This window comes from Xenopus laevis, chromosome 1L (genome assembly GCF_017654675.1).
Source record: "Xenopus laevis strain J_2021 chromosome 1L, Xenopus_laevis_v10.1, whole genome shotgun sequence".
NCBI lineage: Eukaryota > Metazoa > Chordata > Amphibia > Anura > Pipidae > Xenopus > Xenopus laevis.
The window spans coordinates 214,972,255-214,989,104 of NC_054371.1; the positions used below are offsets into that span (position 1 = coordinate 214,972,255).

General features: G+C 38.4%; 1 protein-coding gene across 2 annotated transcripts in view; it reads right to left on the reverse strand.

Moving 5' to 3' along the window:
- wdr70.L (WD repeat domain 70 L homeolog) overlaps positions 1-16,850 on the reverse strand; it is a 194,601-nt gene that overhangs the window by 78,659 nt on the left and 99,092 nt on the right. For both annotated transcript variants that reach the window (XM_041580207.1, NM_001092174.1), the window contains 1 exon segment: positions 8,034-8,208. In XM_041580207.1, the coding sequence (XP_041436141.1) occupies positions 8,034-8,208 (175 nt within the window).

Genomic DNA, 16,850 nt, shown 5'->3' on the forward strand with positions numbered 1-16,850 from the left:
TGACTGAAGTTTATCAGAGCACAAGTCACATGTCTGGGGGCAGCTGGGAAACTGTCTGGCTCCGTGTCAGATTTCAAAATTAAATATAAAAAAATCTGTTTGCTTTTTGAGAAACTGATTTCAATGCAGAATTCTGCTGGATGCGTTTGATTACAAAAATTTTTCCCATAACAGTATCCCTTTAACTTAAAGTTGAACCACCTCTTTAATAACATACAATAGGTATTAACTCTGGTAGTAAAGCTAAATAAAGAATATAGTGTTTAGGCAGAGTATCGTAAACGGTGTTCTTAAGCTGGTAGCACCTGTAGTAGATTTGGGCCCAGGCCAAATATTTCACCGACATATTCTCACAATTAATATTGGTAAAAATGTATATTTATTTGTAACCTCCGTGTACTGGCATTGAAGGTCTACCCCATAAAATACTTCCAATCAAAATCAACCGGAAGTGACATGAAGATGTTCCCCCCTGTTTAATGGCATCTGAACCAATCAGGACAATGCAATGTCTCATGACAAGGTGTCTTGTACTGTGAAAATGAATGGCTCAGGACTGTAAAGCCTGAGAGTGGCTCTGGATAGTCAGGTTTAGAAGAAGGAATATCTCAGGGTTCATCTTCAGAGAAACAGTCATTTAGGACTAGAGAACCTTGAAGAAGAAGTGGTTTGTGATTATGATTCCCAGCACCGAGGGACACCCCCTTCTAGAGATCTCCTATCAGATCCATAAGACATTCCATAGAAGAAGAGAGGAAACGCCACAATCTACTGGGATAAAGGCACTGACTTGCGTGGCTCGAGCGAATACAATTTGCCGAGGGGGGTATAGCTCAAGATTATAGATAATAGGAGAATGAGCTCAAGATTCATTTAAAAAATGCAGAATGGAGAACCATTTGAGTTCCTCTGCCTGACAACATCAGTGTGAAAAACAATTCTGCAACCTCCATGCTTTCAAACGATCACTTACGATCTGCTTTTTCATGTAACCCTATTACATTATCCATAAAAAACGTAACCACCTTTCTAAACCACCTTCTCTTCGCTCCTACATTATCTACTGTTTTTCCATTTTTCACTATGCACTTATCATTGCTATCCTAAGCAACAGGAACTTTACATCACATAGTAATATTAGTAATAAAGTATTAGCATTAAAGAGCATAGAATAAGTTGAGGTTAAGCAGTATACGTAGGGGAACATTTCTCTATAAAAGGACTTGGACAAAACAAGCTGATCCCCAATAATGCTACAATAACTCATCAAGATAATGTGACTTCCCAAATCATCCGAATGCCCATCCAGAAAATATCAGCTGCTGATGGCTCCCAATAGGAAGGTCTGAGAATCACAGTTACACCAGAGGGTTGCCAGACATATCTCCTTCCATTACTATATGAATGGAACAGCTGCACAGATTTACTCTGATTTGTAAAGATCTTGTAAAATATTGTAAAAATCTAAGAATTGAACGAAAAGAAGGAAGGCATGATTAACTGGCTCAAGGGTTCTACTTGTTGAGGAATTCAGACATAAATTATACATAAATTCAGTAAAGCAAATAAAATACTTATTGGTTCTTCTATCCCACATGTAAAATCTTATACTTACAGCACATGGGATAAAAAAACAAAATTGTTTGTACCATATGGCATGGAGTGTTTTCATTCCTGTACACAACACGAGGACTTCAAGTTGCTCCCATGAACATTAAACACTGACTGTTCTGTTTATAATGGTGTAAATGTTAGGCTCTGGAATCTCAGACAATGAATCATCAAGGTTGTGAAGCTGGAGCAGTAAGTTCAAACACTGCAACAATGACCTACTTATATTAAAGTTTCCAAGAGACATCATCGTGCCATGCTGGGCACCGTAGTGTGGGCAATCGATAACTTGGCATTGTCCATAAGGGATTAATCACTGCTTTAACTAAATATAATCAAGTCATTAGTACATGTAATGTGCAATGTCAGGCACAAATCTGCAGGTCTCAAGCATAAGAAGTGCAGCTCTATCCCTTTCATCATCAGATTGAGCATAATTGAATTTTACAAGCAATTATCTGGGTGTAAAGACTTTTGCTACATATAAAGACCTTGTTTAGGTTGCACACATACAGTCTATAAAAGAAATATATGCTTTTCTATAGTGCCCTTACAAACTGATCTATGCAAGGTCTAAGTTCAGACTGTTACTAAAGTGCTCATGTGTATGGCTACTGAGGTGACCTCAGATGACTAGCATGGAGCTTGTGGTCATGACTTGCAGGCCATCTCTATGCAATGACTTTAAAGTGGTGCATTTTAAAATAAGAAGGAAAGGTCTAATGTGGGGGTGCTAAAAGTTAGACAAAAAAAAAGCCAAACTTTAGTGAAAGAGTTGGATATTTCGTTCTACAGTGCAGGTGTCTGCCCCGGGAAATTTGAAGACAGAAGAAGCCGGAAGATGATCGCTCCGTGGTGCTCACTGGAAGAATCCCGGGCCGGTGCAGCTTTTTTTCTGATAAGAGCACCAACCCAGGGTTTCAGGTAAGCACATGCGATCACTTGGGGGTGACTAACTTTTGGCACCCCCCAAGTAAGAAGACCTTTCATTCTCCTTTAAAGGGTTCCCTATGCACCTCATATAAATATCATTGGCAGATCTCAGCCAACTTCTATAAAGCTCTCCAATGTAAAACAAAAGTGCAGCTGAATCTAGTTCTCCAAATCATCTGAAAATAACCCTTTTTTGCAAGTTTCCAGCAGTTTTCTGTCGGTGTCCCAGCTGCAACAACTCTAAGTTTGTCATATGTTACACAACAAATGTTTAGAATAGGTGTTCCTCTACATTAATTACAATTTAGCAAGAACTTGTTTTGGGCTTGGTGTCCCTTAAAGGAGACATACTTTGTGAAAAATAAGAATGTGCCAATGCATTATACTCTTTTAAATATATAAGGAATGTGCTGAGAAAAGTAGTATAATAAAAATGTCTGCAAAAACCCTACTAGCCCTACCCATCTGTTCCACTTCCTGCTGCCTCCTTTTCCAGGCTGTGCGAGGGAGCTGGCGGAACTCAGCACACTGCACTGTAGGACAGGAACCAATCAGCAGCTAGGCTGACCTGATAGAGAGATGAAGTCTGTGTTTGTTTGTGTGAATGCAGGGCTGTGATTGATTAACCCCCACCTACTGTTCTTCTAGTAGAGACTGTTAGGACTATCAGAGCACAAGTCATATGACTTGGGGCAGCTGGGAAATTGACAATATGTCTAGCCCCGTGTCAGATTTCAAAATTGAATATAAAAAAAATCTGTTTGCTCTTTTGAGAAATGGATTTCAGTGCAGAATTCTGCTGGAGCAGCACTATTAACTGATTTATTTTGAAAAATATTTTTTTTCCCATGACAGTATCCCTTTAAACAACATGGCACGACATGAAGATGTTTATTAAATACAGAACGTTTTATATTACAGCTAATAAATTACATTATGCCTCAGATAAAAAAACAAGTGTTCAGAGAGTTTCAATGGTTCGAATAAGCAAACAAATCTCATAAAAACCCAATAAATCTGAATAAAGTAGTAACACCTCAACTTCCAAACTATTTTTGGAAAAATATTCAGGAACAACAATTTAGACTGAAACTGGCAGAGCTTCCTTTATTTGAAAGGAAAGCTGGTAATACCTTGCCCATCTGGGAAAACCAAGCAAAATAACAACGTGCTACAGGTATTGGACCGGTTATCCAGAATGCTCGGGACCTGGGATTTTCCGGATAAGGGATCTTTCTGCAATTTCGATCATCATACAATAAGGGGTAGATTTATCAAAATGTGAGTTTAGAGCAGAGCTTAATAAATAAAACATCACCTATCTTCTATTCATTCCTATGGGGTTTTGGAAGCATATTTATCAAATGTTGAGTTCTAACTTTCACCCATTGATAAATGTGCTTCTTAAAGGGGACCCGTCAGCCAAACAAATTATTCCAAATCCTATTTTATCACATTAGTCAACAAAATGAACTTTAATTACACTATATAAATTATTTGAACCTTGTTTCCTTCAGTCTGGGAAGTCATAATTATAGCAAGCAGACAGGAGCCATTTTGTGGACACTGTTATTAAGACAAGTCTTGTATCATCTCAGAATCTTGGTTGTGCACCAGAATGGGGGACCTGATGTCCATCCCCATGCCCTGGTTACACAATTAAATGGTGAAGAGAACGGGGGAATGTGGGGAGAGCAGTGACATCTAGGAAGTGCTGAATGGAAAGTGAAAGTAATTGTCTGCATAAAGCATAGAGGAGGCACAGACAATATTTGATTGACAGCTGACATTTTTAAATGAGTTTACAACAGCAATGAATGCTTTAATAAAAAATAGAAATTGGATATCATGTTTAATTTGAAAAGGACTTTTATTATACAGATTTTTGTGTCTGGGTGACAGGTCCCTTTAAAATCCTAAAGGAATGAATAGAAGATGGGCGAGTTTTTATTTATTTAGCTCTAGACTCACAATTTGATAAATCTACCCCTAAGTCTTTATACAATTAATTTAAACATTAAATAAACCCAATAAGCTGGTTTTGCTTCCAATAAGGATTCATTATATCTTCTTTTGGATCAAGTACATGGAACTGTTTTATTATCACAGAGAAAATCTGAATTATTTAATTAAAATAGAGTCTATGGGAGATGGTCTTCCAGTAATTCAGAGCTTTCTAGATAATGGGTTTCTGGATAGAGATCTGTATGATAGATATGCATGTGCTCAAGCTCTGAATTTGCTTGAGGTTAGGCAAGTTACATTAATTAGGAGTGTCTCCAAGGAAAAGAGGCGAGGGGAATTGTGTGCCCTTGTTTGTTGTGTGTTTGGTGTGTGTTTGGTGTGTGTTTGGTGTGTGTTTGGTGTGTGTTTGGTGTGTGTTTGGTGTGTGTTTGGTGTGTGTTTGGTGTGTGTTTGGTGTGTGTTTGGTGTGTGTTTGGTGTGTGTTTGGTGTGTGTGTGTTAAATATCTCAAAGACATTTTAGCAGTGCCATTGTGAGAATGTCATATTAAACTCTGCCCGTTAATGTAAGAATATCATTTTTTACTCCTCTTTTAGCACTCAGAGGTGCCAAGACTAAAAGCATTAAAACAAATTTAATACTTGGCTGCCAAATAATCTCCATGCTAGAACAGGCAAGGTGTCAGTTTCAAATCTCTGCCATGCGAAGGAGCGGAATGCCTCAGGATGGCAAGGATACAAAATAAATTGCATTTTCAAGTTGGCTGCCTTCGAGGAATGTAGAAAATGGTGAAATAGTTCCAGTTTAGAAAGTTTAACCATCTTTCAAAGATATTTTACTTCCAAACATATTGCGCATATAAAAACCATAAATAACATTAAATTGGGGCATAAACACATACATAAGGCACTGTATATGGTAGAGATGGGGTTGACCCCAGCACCATATCTTTGTTCCATACAAAAGATAACAAATAACACAGCCTTGTATGAGTATTAGGGTAGGACTACACAGACGTTTTGGCGCGACCCGACGAGCTGCGACAAATCGCATGCAACGTAAATAAGGTAAATGAATGCATTGTCGGATGAAAACACAGCATTGATTCAACGCTCCGACGTCATCCGACAATGCATTCACTTACCTTATTTCCGCTGAATGCGATTTGTTGCAGGCGTTTTGTCGCAGCACGTCGGATCGCACCGAAAACATCCATGTAGTCCTACCCTTTAGGAAAGGAAAGTAGTAAAACCCCACACTCTCTAGCACAATCTGATGTGCATTACCTGTGATTATTCAGATATTGTGTACCAATTGATACAATGTACTATAAAAGAACACTCAATTTATTTGTGTGGTTCCTTTTGTATTACAGTAGTTGATTATTCAAATTGGCGAGTTAAATAATTAACAGTGCTTAATTCTAAAATATATATATATATATATATATATATATATATATATATATATATATATATATATATATAAATGTCTACTGCTACAAAGATTAATTAATTAGGTACCATTTAAAAATCAATCAAATCAATCAATCAATTCATTCATTAAAGGGATACTGTCATGGCAAAACATGGTTTTTTTTAATTAAAAAAAACGCGTCAGTTAATAGTGCTGCTCTAGCAGAATTCTGCACTGAAATCCATTTTTCAAAAGAGCAAACAAATTTTTTTATATTCAATTTTGAAATCTGACATGGGGCTAGACATATTGTCAGTTTCCCAGCTGCGCCCAGTCATGTCACTTGTGCTCTGATTAACTTAAGTCACTCTTTACTGCTGTGCTGCAAGTTGGAGTGATATCACCCCCCTCCCTGCATCTTAACAACAGAACAATGGGAAGGTAACCAGATAGCAGCTACCTAACACAAGATAACAGCTGACTGGTAGATTAAAAAACAACACTCAATAATAAAATCTAGGTCCCACTGAGACTGATTCAGTTACATTAAGTAGGAGAATTAACAGCCTACCAGAAAGTAGTTCCATCCTAAAGTGCAGGCACAAGTCACATGACTGGGGCAGCTGGGAAAATGACAATATGTCTAGCCCCATGTCAGATTTCAAAATGGAATATAAAAAAAAATCTGTTTGCTCTTTTGAGAAGTGGATTTCAGTGCAGAATTCTGCTGGAGCAGCACTATTAACTGATGCGTTTTGAAAAAAAAACATACTTTCCCATGACAATATCCCTTTAAGAAAACATGTAGCGTGCACCAAGGAATTTTCCAGCATCCATCAATAATTGAATTGAAAATAATTATAAAATGATGAAGTGCTGGCTGAACTAGTTGCAGTCTCAGACTGCTGATAATTCGAATTAGAAATTAATTCAAAGTGCTGGTGCTAAATAGACATTTAGAGAAGTGAATTCATTAATTAAATTAAAAAATCTCCAAAACCGCCATTTAAGGAATAAAAGTTGGAAAAGGAAAAATAGTGTAGAGGTCCGAAAAACTTCTATATGTTTTTATTTCTAGGCCCTGGGACTCCACACGGGGAGACAGTAGGACACTGGGGACTGTGGTCACAACGATTACCTTTTCTGTCTCTTGATTAAGAATTAAACTTCCCGACAAGACCACAAATCCTTCAGTGCCATTGGTTGAAAAGAGAAATAAGAGAAGTTTTAAATGCGGTTATAGAGAAGGCTAAAGTGTCTGATAGGAAAGTAAATATTCAAATTAATTGCAATAAAAAGGAGATTGATGAGAATCAAATTTGTTTAAAATCAAATATCAATAGCCTTGTATGACATTAGCTCAATTATATTATCATAAAGGTGTTGTCACCTTCGAGTTAACGTTTAGTATGACGTAGAAAGTGATATTCTGAGACAATTTGCAATTGGTTTTCATTTTTTATTATTTGTGGTTTTGAGTAGGGATGCACCGAATCCAGGATTGGGTTCGGGAATTGGCCTTTTTAGCAGGATTCGGATTCAGATGAATCTTTCTGCCCGGCCGAACCGAAATCCTAATTTGCATATGCAAATTAGGGGCGGAGAAGGAAATTGCAGGACTTTTTGTCACAAAACAAGGAAGTAAATTTTTTTCCCCTTCCCACCCCTAATTTACATATGCAAATTCGGAGTCTGTTTGGTACTCGGCTGAATCTTTTGCGAAGGATTCAGGGGTTCGGCCGAATCCAAAATAGTGGATTCGGTGCATCCCTAGTTTTGAGTTATTTAGCTTTTTATTCAGCAGCTCTCCAGTTAGTTATTTCAGCAATCTGGTTGTTAAGGTCCAAATTACCCTAGCAACCATGCATTGATTTGAATAAGAGACTGGAATATGAATAGGAGAGGCCTGAATAATACTGATAATAATGTTTTATTACTAGAGAGAAAAAGGAAATAATTTTTAAAAATGTGGATTATTTGATTATAATGGAGTCTATGGGGGGGCATGTTTTCAGTAATTCAGAGCTTTCTGGATAATAGGTTTCCGGAAAAGGGATCCCATACCTGTATCAAATAGAGCGAAGTTTAAAGTGAGAAGACTTTACTTACACTCATATTACGATCCCAGATCTGGATGGATCCATCTTGGCACCCCGCTGCAATGAATTTGCCATCTCTGCTGTAAGTGCAGCACGTTGGGATCACAGGTTTCCCTTGCACAGATCTTGGTTTAAATATACCCTTGTGCTTCTTCTCATTGGAGACATCCCAAGTACGCACAGTCCTGTCAGGAGAAAAGGGGAAAAAATGCATATAGTAATGTGGCTACACACACAGCTGATTTAAAGGGGTTGTTCACCTTCCAAACACTTTTTTCAATTTAGCTGTTTTTAGATTGTTCCCTAGAAATAATGACTTTTTCCAATTACTTTCCATTATTTATTTTTTACGTTTTTTCCAAAATCTAAGTTTAAAGTTGAATGTCCCTGTCTCTGGTGTTTGAGTCTGACAGCTCAGTAATTCAGGTGCAAATTCTGAACTGTTACAATTTTGCAACATTTAGTTGATCCATTTCTCAGCAGCATCTCTGGAGTATTAGCAACAATTGTATCAATTCTAACAGCTGCCTGTAATGAAACCCAGAGATTCTGCTCAGCAGGGACAAAGATAAGAAATGTATCAACTAAATGTATCAATTTAGAACAGTTTACAGGATCGGCGACCCCCCCTCCCAGAGCTGCTTCAGAAGGAGAGAAATGACACTTCATACTTCAATATTAGAAAAACCGTGACACATAGAAAATAGAAAGTCATTGGAAAAAGTCGTTATTTCTGGTGATCTATCTGATAACAACTAGTTGTTTGAAGGTGAACAACCCCTTTAAGATGAGATATATCAATTATACAATACAGGATTGGGACCTGTTATCCAGAAAGCTCAGGACCTGGGAATATCCGGATAATGGATCTTTATACCTCATGTATTTTTTATGCCTTCCTCTGGATCAACTAGCAGTTTGGCAGGTTATATGTATAGACTAAAGGTTGAACTTGATGGACGTGTGTCTTTTTTCAACCTAACTTACTATGTTACTATGTCTACTACAGTGATCCCCAACCAGCAGCTCGTGAGTAACATGTTGCTCTCCAACCCTTTGGATATTGCTCCCAGTGACCTCAAAGCAGGAGATTATTTTTGAATTCCAGGCTTGGAGGCAAGTTTTGGTTGTATAAAAACCGGATGTACTGCCAAACAGAGCCTCAATGTAGGTTGACAATTCATATAGGAGCTACCAAATGGCCAATCACAGCACTTATTTGGCACCCCAACAACATTTTTCATGCTTGTGTTGCTCCCCAACTCCTTTTACTTCTGAATGTTGCTCACGGCTTCAAAAGGTTGGGGATCCCTGGTCTACTAGAACGATGTTACCCAAATTCGATGAAAAAAACTTCGACTTCGATATTCAAAGTATTTCAATTCGATGGTCGAATTTCGAAGTATGGGATCTGTTATCTGGAAACCAGTTATCTAGAAAGCTCAGAATTACGGAAGATGCGTCTCCCATAGGCTCAATTTTATCAAAATATTCCAAATTCTTGAAAAATTATTTCTTTTTTCTCTTTAATAATAAAAACGTACCTTTTACTTGATCCCAACTACGATATAAAAACCAGTCTATTGGGTTTATTTAAAGGGGTGGTTCGCCTTTACATTAACTTTTAGTATGTTATAGAATGGCGAATTCTAAGCAACTTTTCAATTGGACTTCATTTTTTCATTTTTGTAGTTTTTGAATTATTTTCCTTCTTCTTCTGACCCTTTGCAGCTTTCAAATGGGGTCACTGACCCCATCTAAAAAAACAAATACTCTTTAAGGCTTCACATTTATTGTTACTGTTACTTTTTATTACTCCTCTTTGTATTCAGGCCTCTCTCCTATTCATATTCCAGTATCCAATTCAAATCAATACATGGTTGCTAGGGTAATTTAGCCCCTAGCAATCATGTTGCTGAAATTGCAAACTGGAGAGCTGCTGAATAAAAAGCTAAATAACTCAAAAACCACAAATCATAAAAAATGAAAACCAATTGCAAATTGTCTCAGAATATCACTCTCTACATCATACTAAAAGTTAGAGATGCATCAAACCCACTATTTTGGATTCAGCTGAACCCACGAATCCTTCGGGAAAGATTTCCGAATACCGAACTGAATCCTAATTTGCATATGCAAATTAGGATTCGGAAAGCATTTTTTACTTTCTGACAAAAAGTCACACAATTTCCCTCCCGCCCCTAATTTGCATATGCAAATCAGGATTTGGTTCGGCTGGGCAGAAGGATTCGGCCGAATCCGAATCCTGCTGAAAAACGCCGAATCCCGAACCGAATCCTGGATTTGGTGCATCCCTACTTAAGTGGATTTAAAGGTGAACAACCCCTTTAATGTTCAAAAGATAGAGTTAAGGCATGAAGATTCAAATTACAGAGAGATCCTTTATCCGGAAAACCCTGGGGTCCTGATAACAAGTCCCATACCTGTTAATACAATTAAATTATCTAAAGACTTTAGAATATAAGGTATTGCACCACGTACACTTATATCCCCTTTATTGATTTAGTTGCTCTTCTCTGCACCATCTCTATTTCCCAAGTTTAACCAAAGTTATAATGGAGATTTTATCACATTTTAGTAGAATGCTCAGTATTTAGAAAATAACACGCTTTTATTAGATTTTTATTCTTTTGAGTGATTTCTAATGCTGCACATAAATAAAATAGAATGACAAGCAGTTGTTGTGTTTAGAGGAATATTGATGAGACCACAGTGTGTTACACAGCTACATTCCCCCACTCCAGGAACCATGTCTACTGATATATATTATGTGCCCCTGAACTTTGTTATTTACAACCCAGCGCATCCATCACAGCAACTAGACTCTATTCCAGGGTGAATTCATTGACAGAATTGTGAGTGGAAAGTCATTTATCTCTCGGCTTAGCAATTATCACTAATAGTGTTTTCCTTTCAGAACCCCATTAAATCATTACACTGCTTTAATGTTCAGTTGTTTTCTTTATTTTTAGCTGAATACACTGAAATGGGCCAAAGCACAACTGAGAGATGTTGCAGAAAAAAAATAATTCATAAATTATGGTGAGGCCTGTCAAACCTGGTTCACAGGCAAAACCAAGATTACACATTATACGCTGTGCCTGGAAAAAAGATAGAGTAAACTAAAAATTCCCACACATTCACCCTGTACAGCTGATCCATTTAGCATAAGGGTGGAAGCACCATTTTTACATCAATATCACTGATGTGGGTGTAACTACAGAGGAAGCAAACCCTGAGCCTGCAGGGGGGCAGAGGAGGTATAGGGGTCCCATGGGGCCCTAATTCATAATCATGTTCAATACATATCGATAAAACAGGTCAACCTCTAGACATTTTGGGATCCTGAAAAATAATTTGCTGTGGGCCCATTGATATCTAGTTATGCCACTGGATGTGGACCAGAACCATTTGATCAATAGTTACGGGAATAAAACTCCAGGGCCCGACTACATCATGCCCTTAAAGGACATGTAAAGCCTACATTTTCCTACCATGTATATAAGTTGGACATATCTTCCCTACCCAAGCCACATCATTTGTACTGCATATACAGTACCCCCTCCATTTGCTAGCACCATCACATTTTCCTAAAACAAATTTCACCCGGCGGCCATTTTCCCTCTGACACATCATCCGTAACATTAAGATATGTGCAAAACGGACATGTATGCTGTAAAGTTCCTGCAATGCAGATTTACACAGGCACAACACACTTTTAAAAAGTTCTGCTAGGGTTGAGCACTGTAATGGTTAAACTGAGCTCAGGAGAAGTGGTTACGAGAAAAAAAAAATAGGATCAGACAGCTAGAGTTTCTATGGGAACCAGCAATAAAATCTCTTCATTGGCTATTAGACTGGAGGGTGTGTTTAGTAATCTGAGCTGAGAAGAACTGAGCATGCTCATTCGCCAACAGTCAAAGTCACTACAAGAGGAAACTTCAAGCGATTTTGGGAGACTGGAACGACACGTGTGTTTTACCACCTGCGATTCACTTTATTGCCTATGGGAAAGCTTTTTACTGGAGAGTGCAGGAGATTATTTGCCCAGAGAAGCAGCGATTAATCTCCTGGTGTGTCACTGCCCTTAGGGAACTGTTCCAAACCATTAAAAATCATTAAGTCTGCATATTTTTAATTGATGTAAATTTCAAGAAACTTGGCAATAATGTTTACTTTTCAAAAAGTTATGTTTGTGTGGACTTCCCCTTTAATCTTTTTAAACCATCCGTTTAAAGATAAAACTGGACAAGCAACTTCATGTAGGCCCAACTTCAAATGGGTCCATAAGTCTCTAGTTCTGCCACTGTAGAGAGATCAGCGCAGTTGTAGGTAGGATATGTAATCTACTCTCAGCAACTCTCGTCTGATATTGTAGTAGACCTTTAAGTCAGGAATGTGCAGTGGAATGCCAGATTGCATCCAGGTTTGTGTTTTGGCATATCATGTTTTAAGCAATGATCAACATAGTTTGAAAAGGGATAGATAATGACAAACAAACTCATATGCTTTTCACAATAAAGCCAAAAGGAAGTTGGAGAGCGGTATTACTATAAACACATTCTACTTAGATTTAGTATGGATAAAGAACTGGCTGTTTACAAAATGTAAATGTCAATGGTTCATGCTACAAATGGAATAGGAAATAAGCGATGAGCAACAGCCCTGCGGAAAATGCTTAATAAATACGTGATAACATAACGGCCTGGGCCTAGATTAGGTCCACTTTAATATGTAAATTCTTAGAAGAGGACAGCTTTGAGACATTCAGGAGATATGCAAGCATATGCATTATGGGTTAAAGGAGAACAAAAACTTACTGAAAAGCAGGGTAGAAACATTATGTTTTGTGCTTCTGTACCAGCCCAAGGCAACCACAGCCCTTTAGCAGTAAAGATCTGTATCTCCAAAGATGCCCCAGTAGCTCCCCATCTTCTTTTCTGCTGATTCACTTAGTGGCGGAACTATCAGGGGAGCAGGGGGTGCGAGCGGGCCAGGGCCCGCACCCCCTCAGGCCCCCCCGGCATCCCGCGCAAAACTAAAATGCGCGTCACACACCAGGGCCCGCCCCCCTCAAGTTACGTTACTGGATTCCCTGCACATGCTCTGTGCTGCTGTCACTTACTGAGCTTAGGGACCCACTCACAATATACAGTACTCATAGAATAGAAATGTCACAATATAAGGCTGATTAGTAATTAATACACATAATTACTACATGGCAGCACAGAAACCAGTGCAATTAGCATCAGAATTTAATAATCAGCCCTGTAGCATCAGCTTATATTATAGGGGAAGCTCATTTTCTGCTTGATAATTAGTGACGAGCCCTAAGCTTAGCTTCTCAACAGCTGCTCAGAGCCCACTGAGCAAGTGCCTTCGGAAAACGAATCGCCACGTGTGATTAGCGCCATAGTTTTTTTCATTTTAGCCGGCGCAGAGGGAGGGAAGGCATTTGTTGTGTACCCAGTGATCTCCCTCCTGTCGTATAAATGCTCTTGAAGCCGCAATGCTCATATGTACTGCCCTCATGACTGTTATCACATATTGTTGCAACAATTTTATGTTTCTATTTTCTTTACTTGTTCTCTCTCTTATTCTAATTAAATCCTTCACCTTGCAAACTAAATGCACAGCAATGGACCAAGAATAATGTACAATGCTATGTAACAATGTTTAATATTAAGCACGAAATGTAGAGTGCAACAATACGTATTGAACTGTCTAATGCTGATTTAAAATTAAAGAAACAATGGAGTCTACAGGAGACTATCTTTACGTAAATTTGGAGCTTTCTGGATAACAGGTTTCCGGATAATTGATCCCTCCCATAGAATGAGGGATTTGCACAGAAGCTGTTTGAGGGCTACGTATTAAAAGCAATGCAGTGTAGCTATATTAGATTCATCTGTCTGCCATTATGCTGTTCTACAAGAGAACTATAGAAACACATGAAACGGATGAGTGCTTTTATTGTATTTAAGGGCTGTATTACAAGCTACATGCAACTACACCTTTAACCTACTAGAGAAGTTTTAGCAGGGAGGGGGCTAATTATCCATAGGATAATCTGAACATATAGCTGAACATCTGCACAACAAATTCAGCAACTTCATGGCTACCAAGGGAGAGATTCCCAAGCACTGCAACAAATTAAACATTCGTTCAGAAAGCCTCTGAGGGGATCTCCAAAAGCAAACTGGTATGTGTCCAACAACCAGGCCATTTAATTAATTCCAAGCCCCTATAATAGATCCCTGCATAAAGCAGCACAGTAGCCAGTCTGGAGTTGTGACCATGGAATTCCACCAGCTCATTCCTTCTAAACTCTATGTCTGGTCTTCAACTCTCCAATTACCAGTAAAGTAGTAAGAAAAAAAAACTGTGGAACAGTGACATGAAACATGAGTTCTAATTTAATGAGCATTTAAAAATAAACACGAGTTATTATACTGTAAAACAAACAGAAGGTGCAAAACCCTTTTAAAAACGGAGATGGAATCCGGCCACTTAGGGTGGTGACAAACGCGATTCGGGGAGATTAAATCGCCCATCGACAAATCGATTCTTCTTCTGGGAGACTAATCTCACCGAAAAACCATCCCGTCGGCTAGAATCTAAATCGCCGGTGGGATAACACTCGGAGCGCTGCATTTTCCAAAGTCACCGGAATTTTCCTTGTGTGGCAACTTCGGAAAACGAATGCTCCTAGAGCCACCCCGCCGCCGATTTAGATTCTAGTCAGCGGGAAGGAATTTCAGTAAGATTAGGGGCCCAGAAAAAGAATTGCTTTGTCGCTGGGCCACTAAATCTCCCCGAATCTTAGCATGTGTCACCGCCAACCTGGTGGACTTTTGATTCCAGTCAGTCAGATTTTGTACACCTATCTGGATGGCCCTCATTTATTTGGACTGCCAAGTAAAGGTTTGGTTCTGGGTTGACCTGGCACTTTAAAGGGGTTGTTCACCTTTAAATTAACTTTTAGTATGATATAGAGAGTGACATTTTGAGACACTTTGAAGGTTATTTACTAAAATCCAAATTTTTTAAATAAAAAAAAAACAGTAAAACTCCCATTCCCGATTTTACCTTATTTATTATTTTAAAAGCTTGATCTAATTAGTTCGGGTAAAAACCTGAATTCGTTTTTTCCCCCCTAAAAGCCAGAATTTTTCAGATTTTTGCCTGAAAAGGTCAGATTTTGGGCTAATTTCAGCGCAGACCACAGAAACTGCAAAAACCGATAGGGACAGCTGCCATTGACTTATACACAACCTCAGCAGGTTTGAGATGGCGGATTTTCAGATTCGGGCATTTTACTGCATCGGGCTTTAATAAATCTCAAAAAATTTGAGTTTTAAAAACAACACGAACAAAATCGAGTTTTGCCCCAAAAAGCCCGACTGGAGTTTAGTAAATAACCCCCTTCATAATTGGTTTCATTTTTTATTCTTTGTGGTTTTTGAGTTACTTAGATTTTTATTCAGCAGCTCTCCGGTTTGCAATTACAGTAATCTGGTTGCTAGAGTCCAAATTACCCTAGAAACCATGCATTGATTTGAATAAGACACTGGAATATGAATAGGAGAGGCCAGAATAGAAAGAGAGTAATAAAAAGTAGCAATAACAATACATTTGTAAATTTACAGAGCATTTTATTTAGATAGGGTCAGTAGGGGTCATTTATAAACACTGGTCAAATTTGCACATGGGCAGTAACCCATGGCAACCTGATGTGATCTGATATCTTCTTCTCACTGAGGCAATTTTGGACGACTATTGAAAACGCATCGCCGCGTGTGCATTAGCGCAGACGATTTTGCGCTGTAGCCTATGGGGAAAAGACGCTGAGGCAGTTCGGGGAGATAGTCGTGCAAAAGACTTGGCGATAAGTCGCCAGGCGACAAAATCTCCCCGAATCTCCTTGTCTGGCCTTACTCTTAATAGTAATAACCCATGTCCCACTGAGACACATTCAGTTACATTGAGAAGGAAACAGCAGCCTGCCAGAAAACATTTCTCTCCTAAAGTGCAGGCCCAAGTCACATGACCAGGTGCAGCTGAGAAATTGACAATATGTCTAGCCCCATGTCAGATTTCAAAATTGAATATAAAAAAAACTGTTTGCTCTTTTGAGAAATGGATTGCAGTGCAGAATTCTGCTGGAGTAGCACTATTAACTGGTGCATTTTGAAAAAAACATGTTTTCCGATGACAGGATCCCTTTAACCAATGAAGGTCAGCAGCAAGCCTAATTTGCCATTTTGGATGATCAAAAGTCAAGCAACCAGATGAGCCTTTGGTTAGCCAGGAGGCTCACACATCAATGAACAAGGGAATCAGATAAGAACATGGATCTTAAATATGCTTTTTTTTAATATTCGAAAAAGCATTAATTTATAACAGAAATAATCATTTATTTACATATGGTGCAAACTTTCGACCTGTATTATTTTAGAACACACTTCTGCGTTTAATATAAAAACCCACTTGCTCATAATGTTTGCAAGGTATAAAATATTAAGTGTTTTGCTTTCTAAGAAAATGCTGTTTCAGTAAATATTTAAAACTTTTTAGTTGGCTGTATATATATATATCTAGTCTTAACGGCCTTTATCTTGCCTTTGTGATAGCTGAAAGGTTTTTAGGCAGAGAGCCCCCTCCTGTTGCGCAGGTATTGTGTAATGTTTAATGTGATTTTCTAAAGAGATTAACTGTCTTGTTCTAACAGCTGGACTCGGTATGAAAGTTAGCAGATAGAAAATTACTTAGCTGACACTCAGACGAGCCAAACCTTTTATTATGC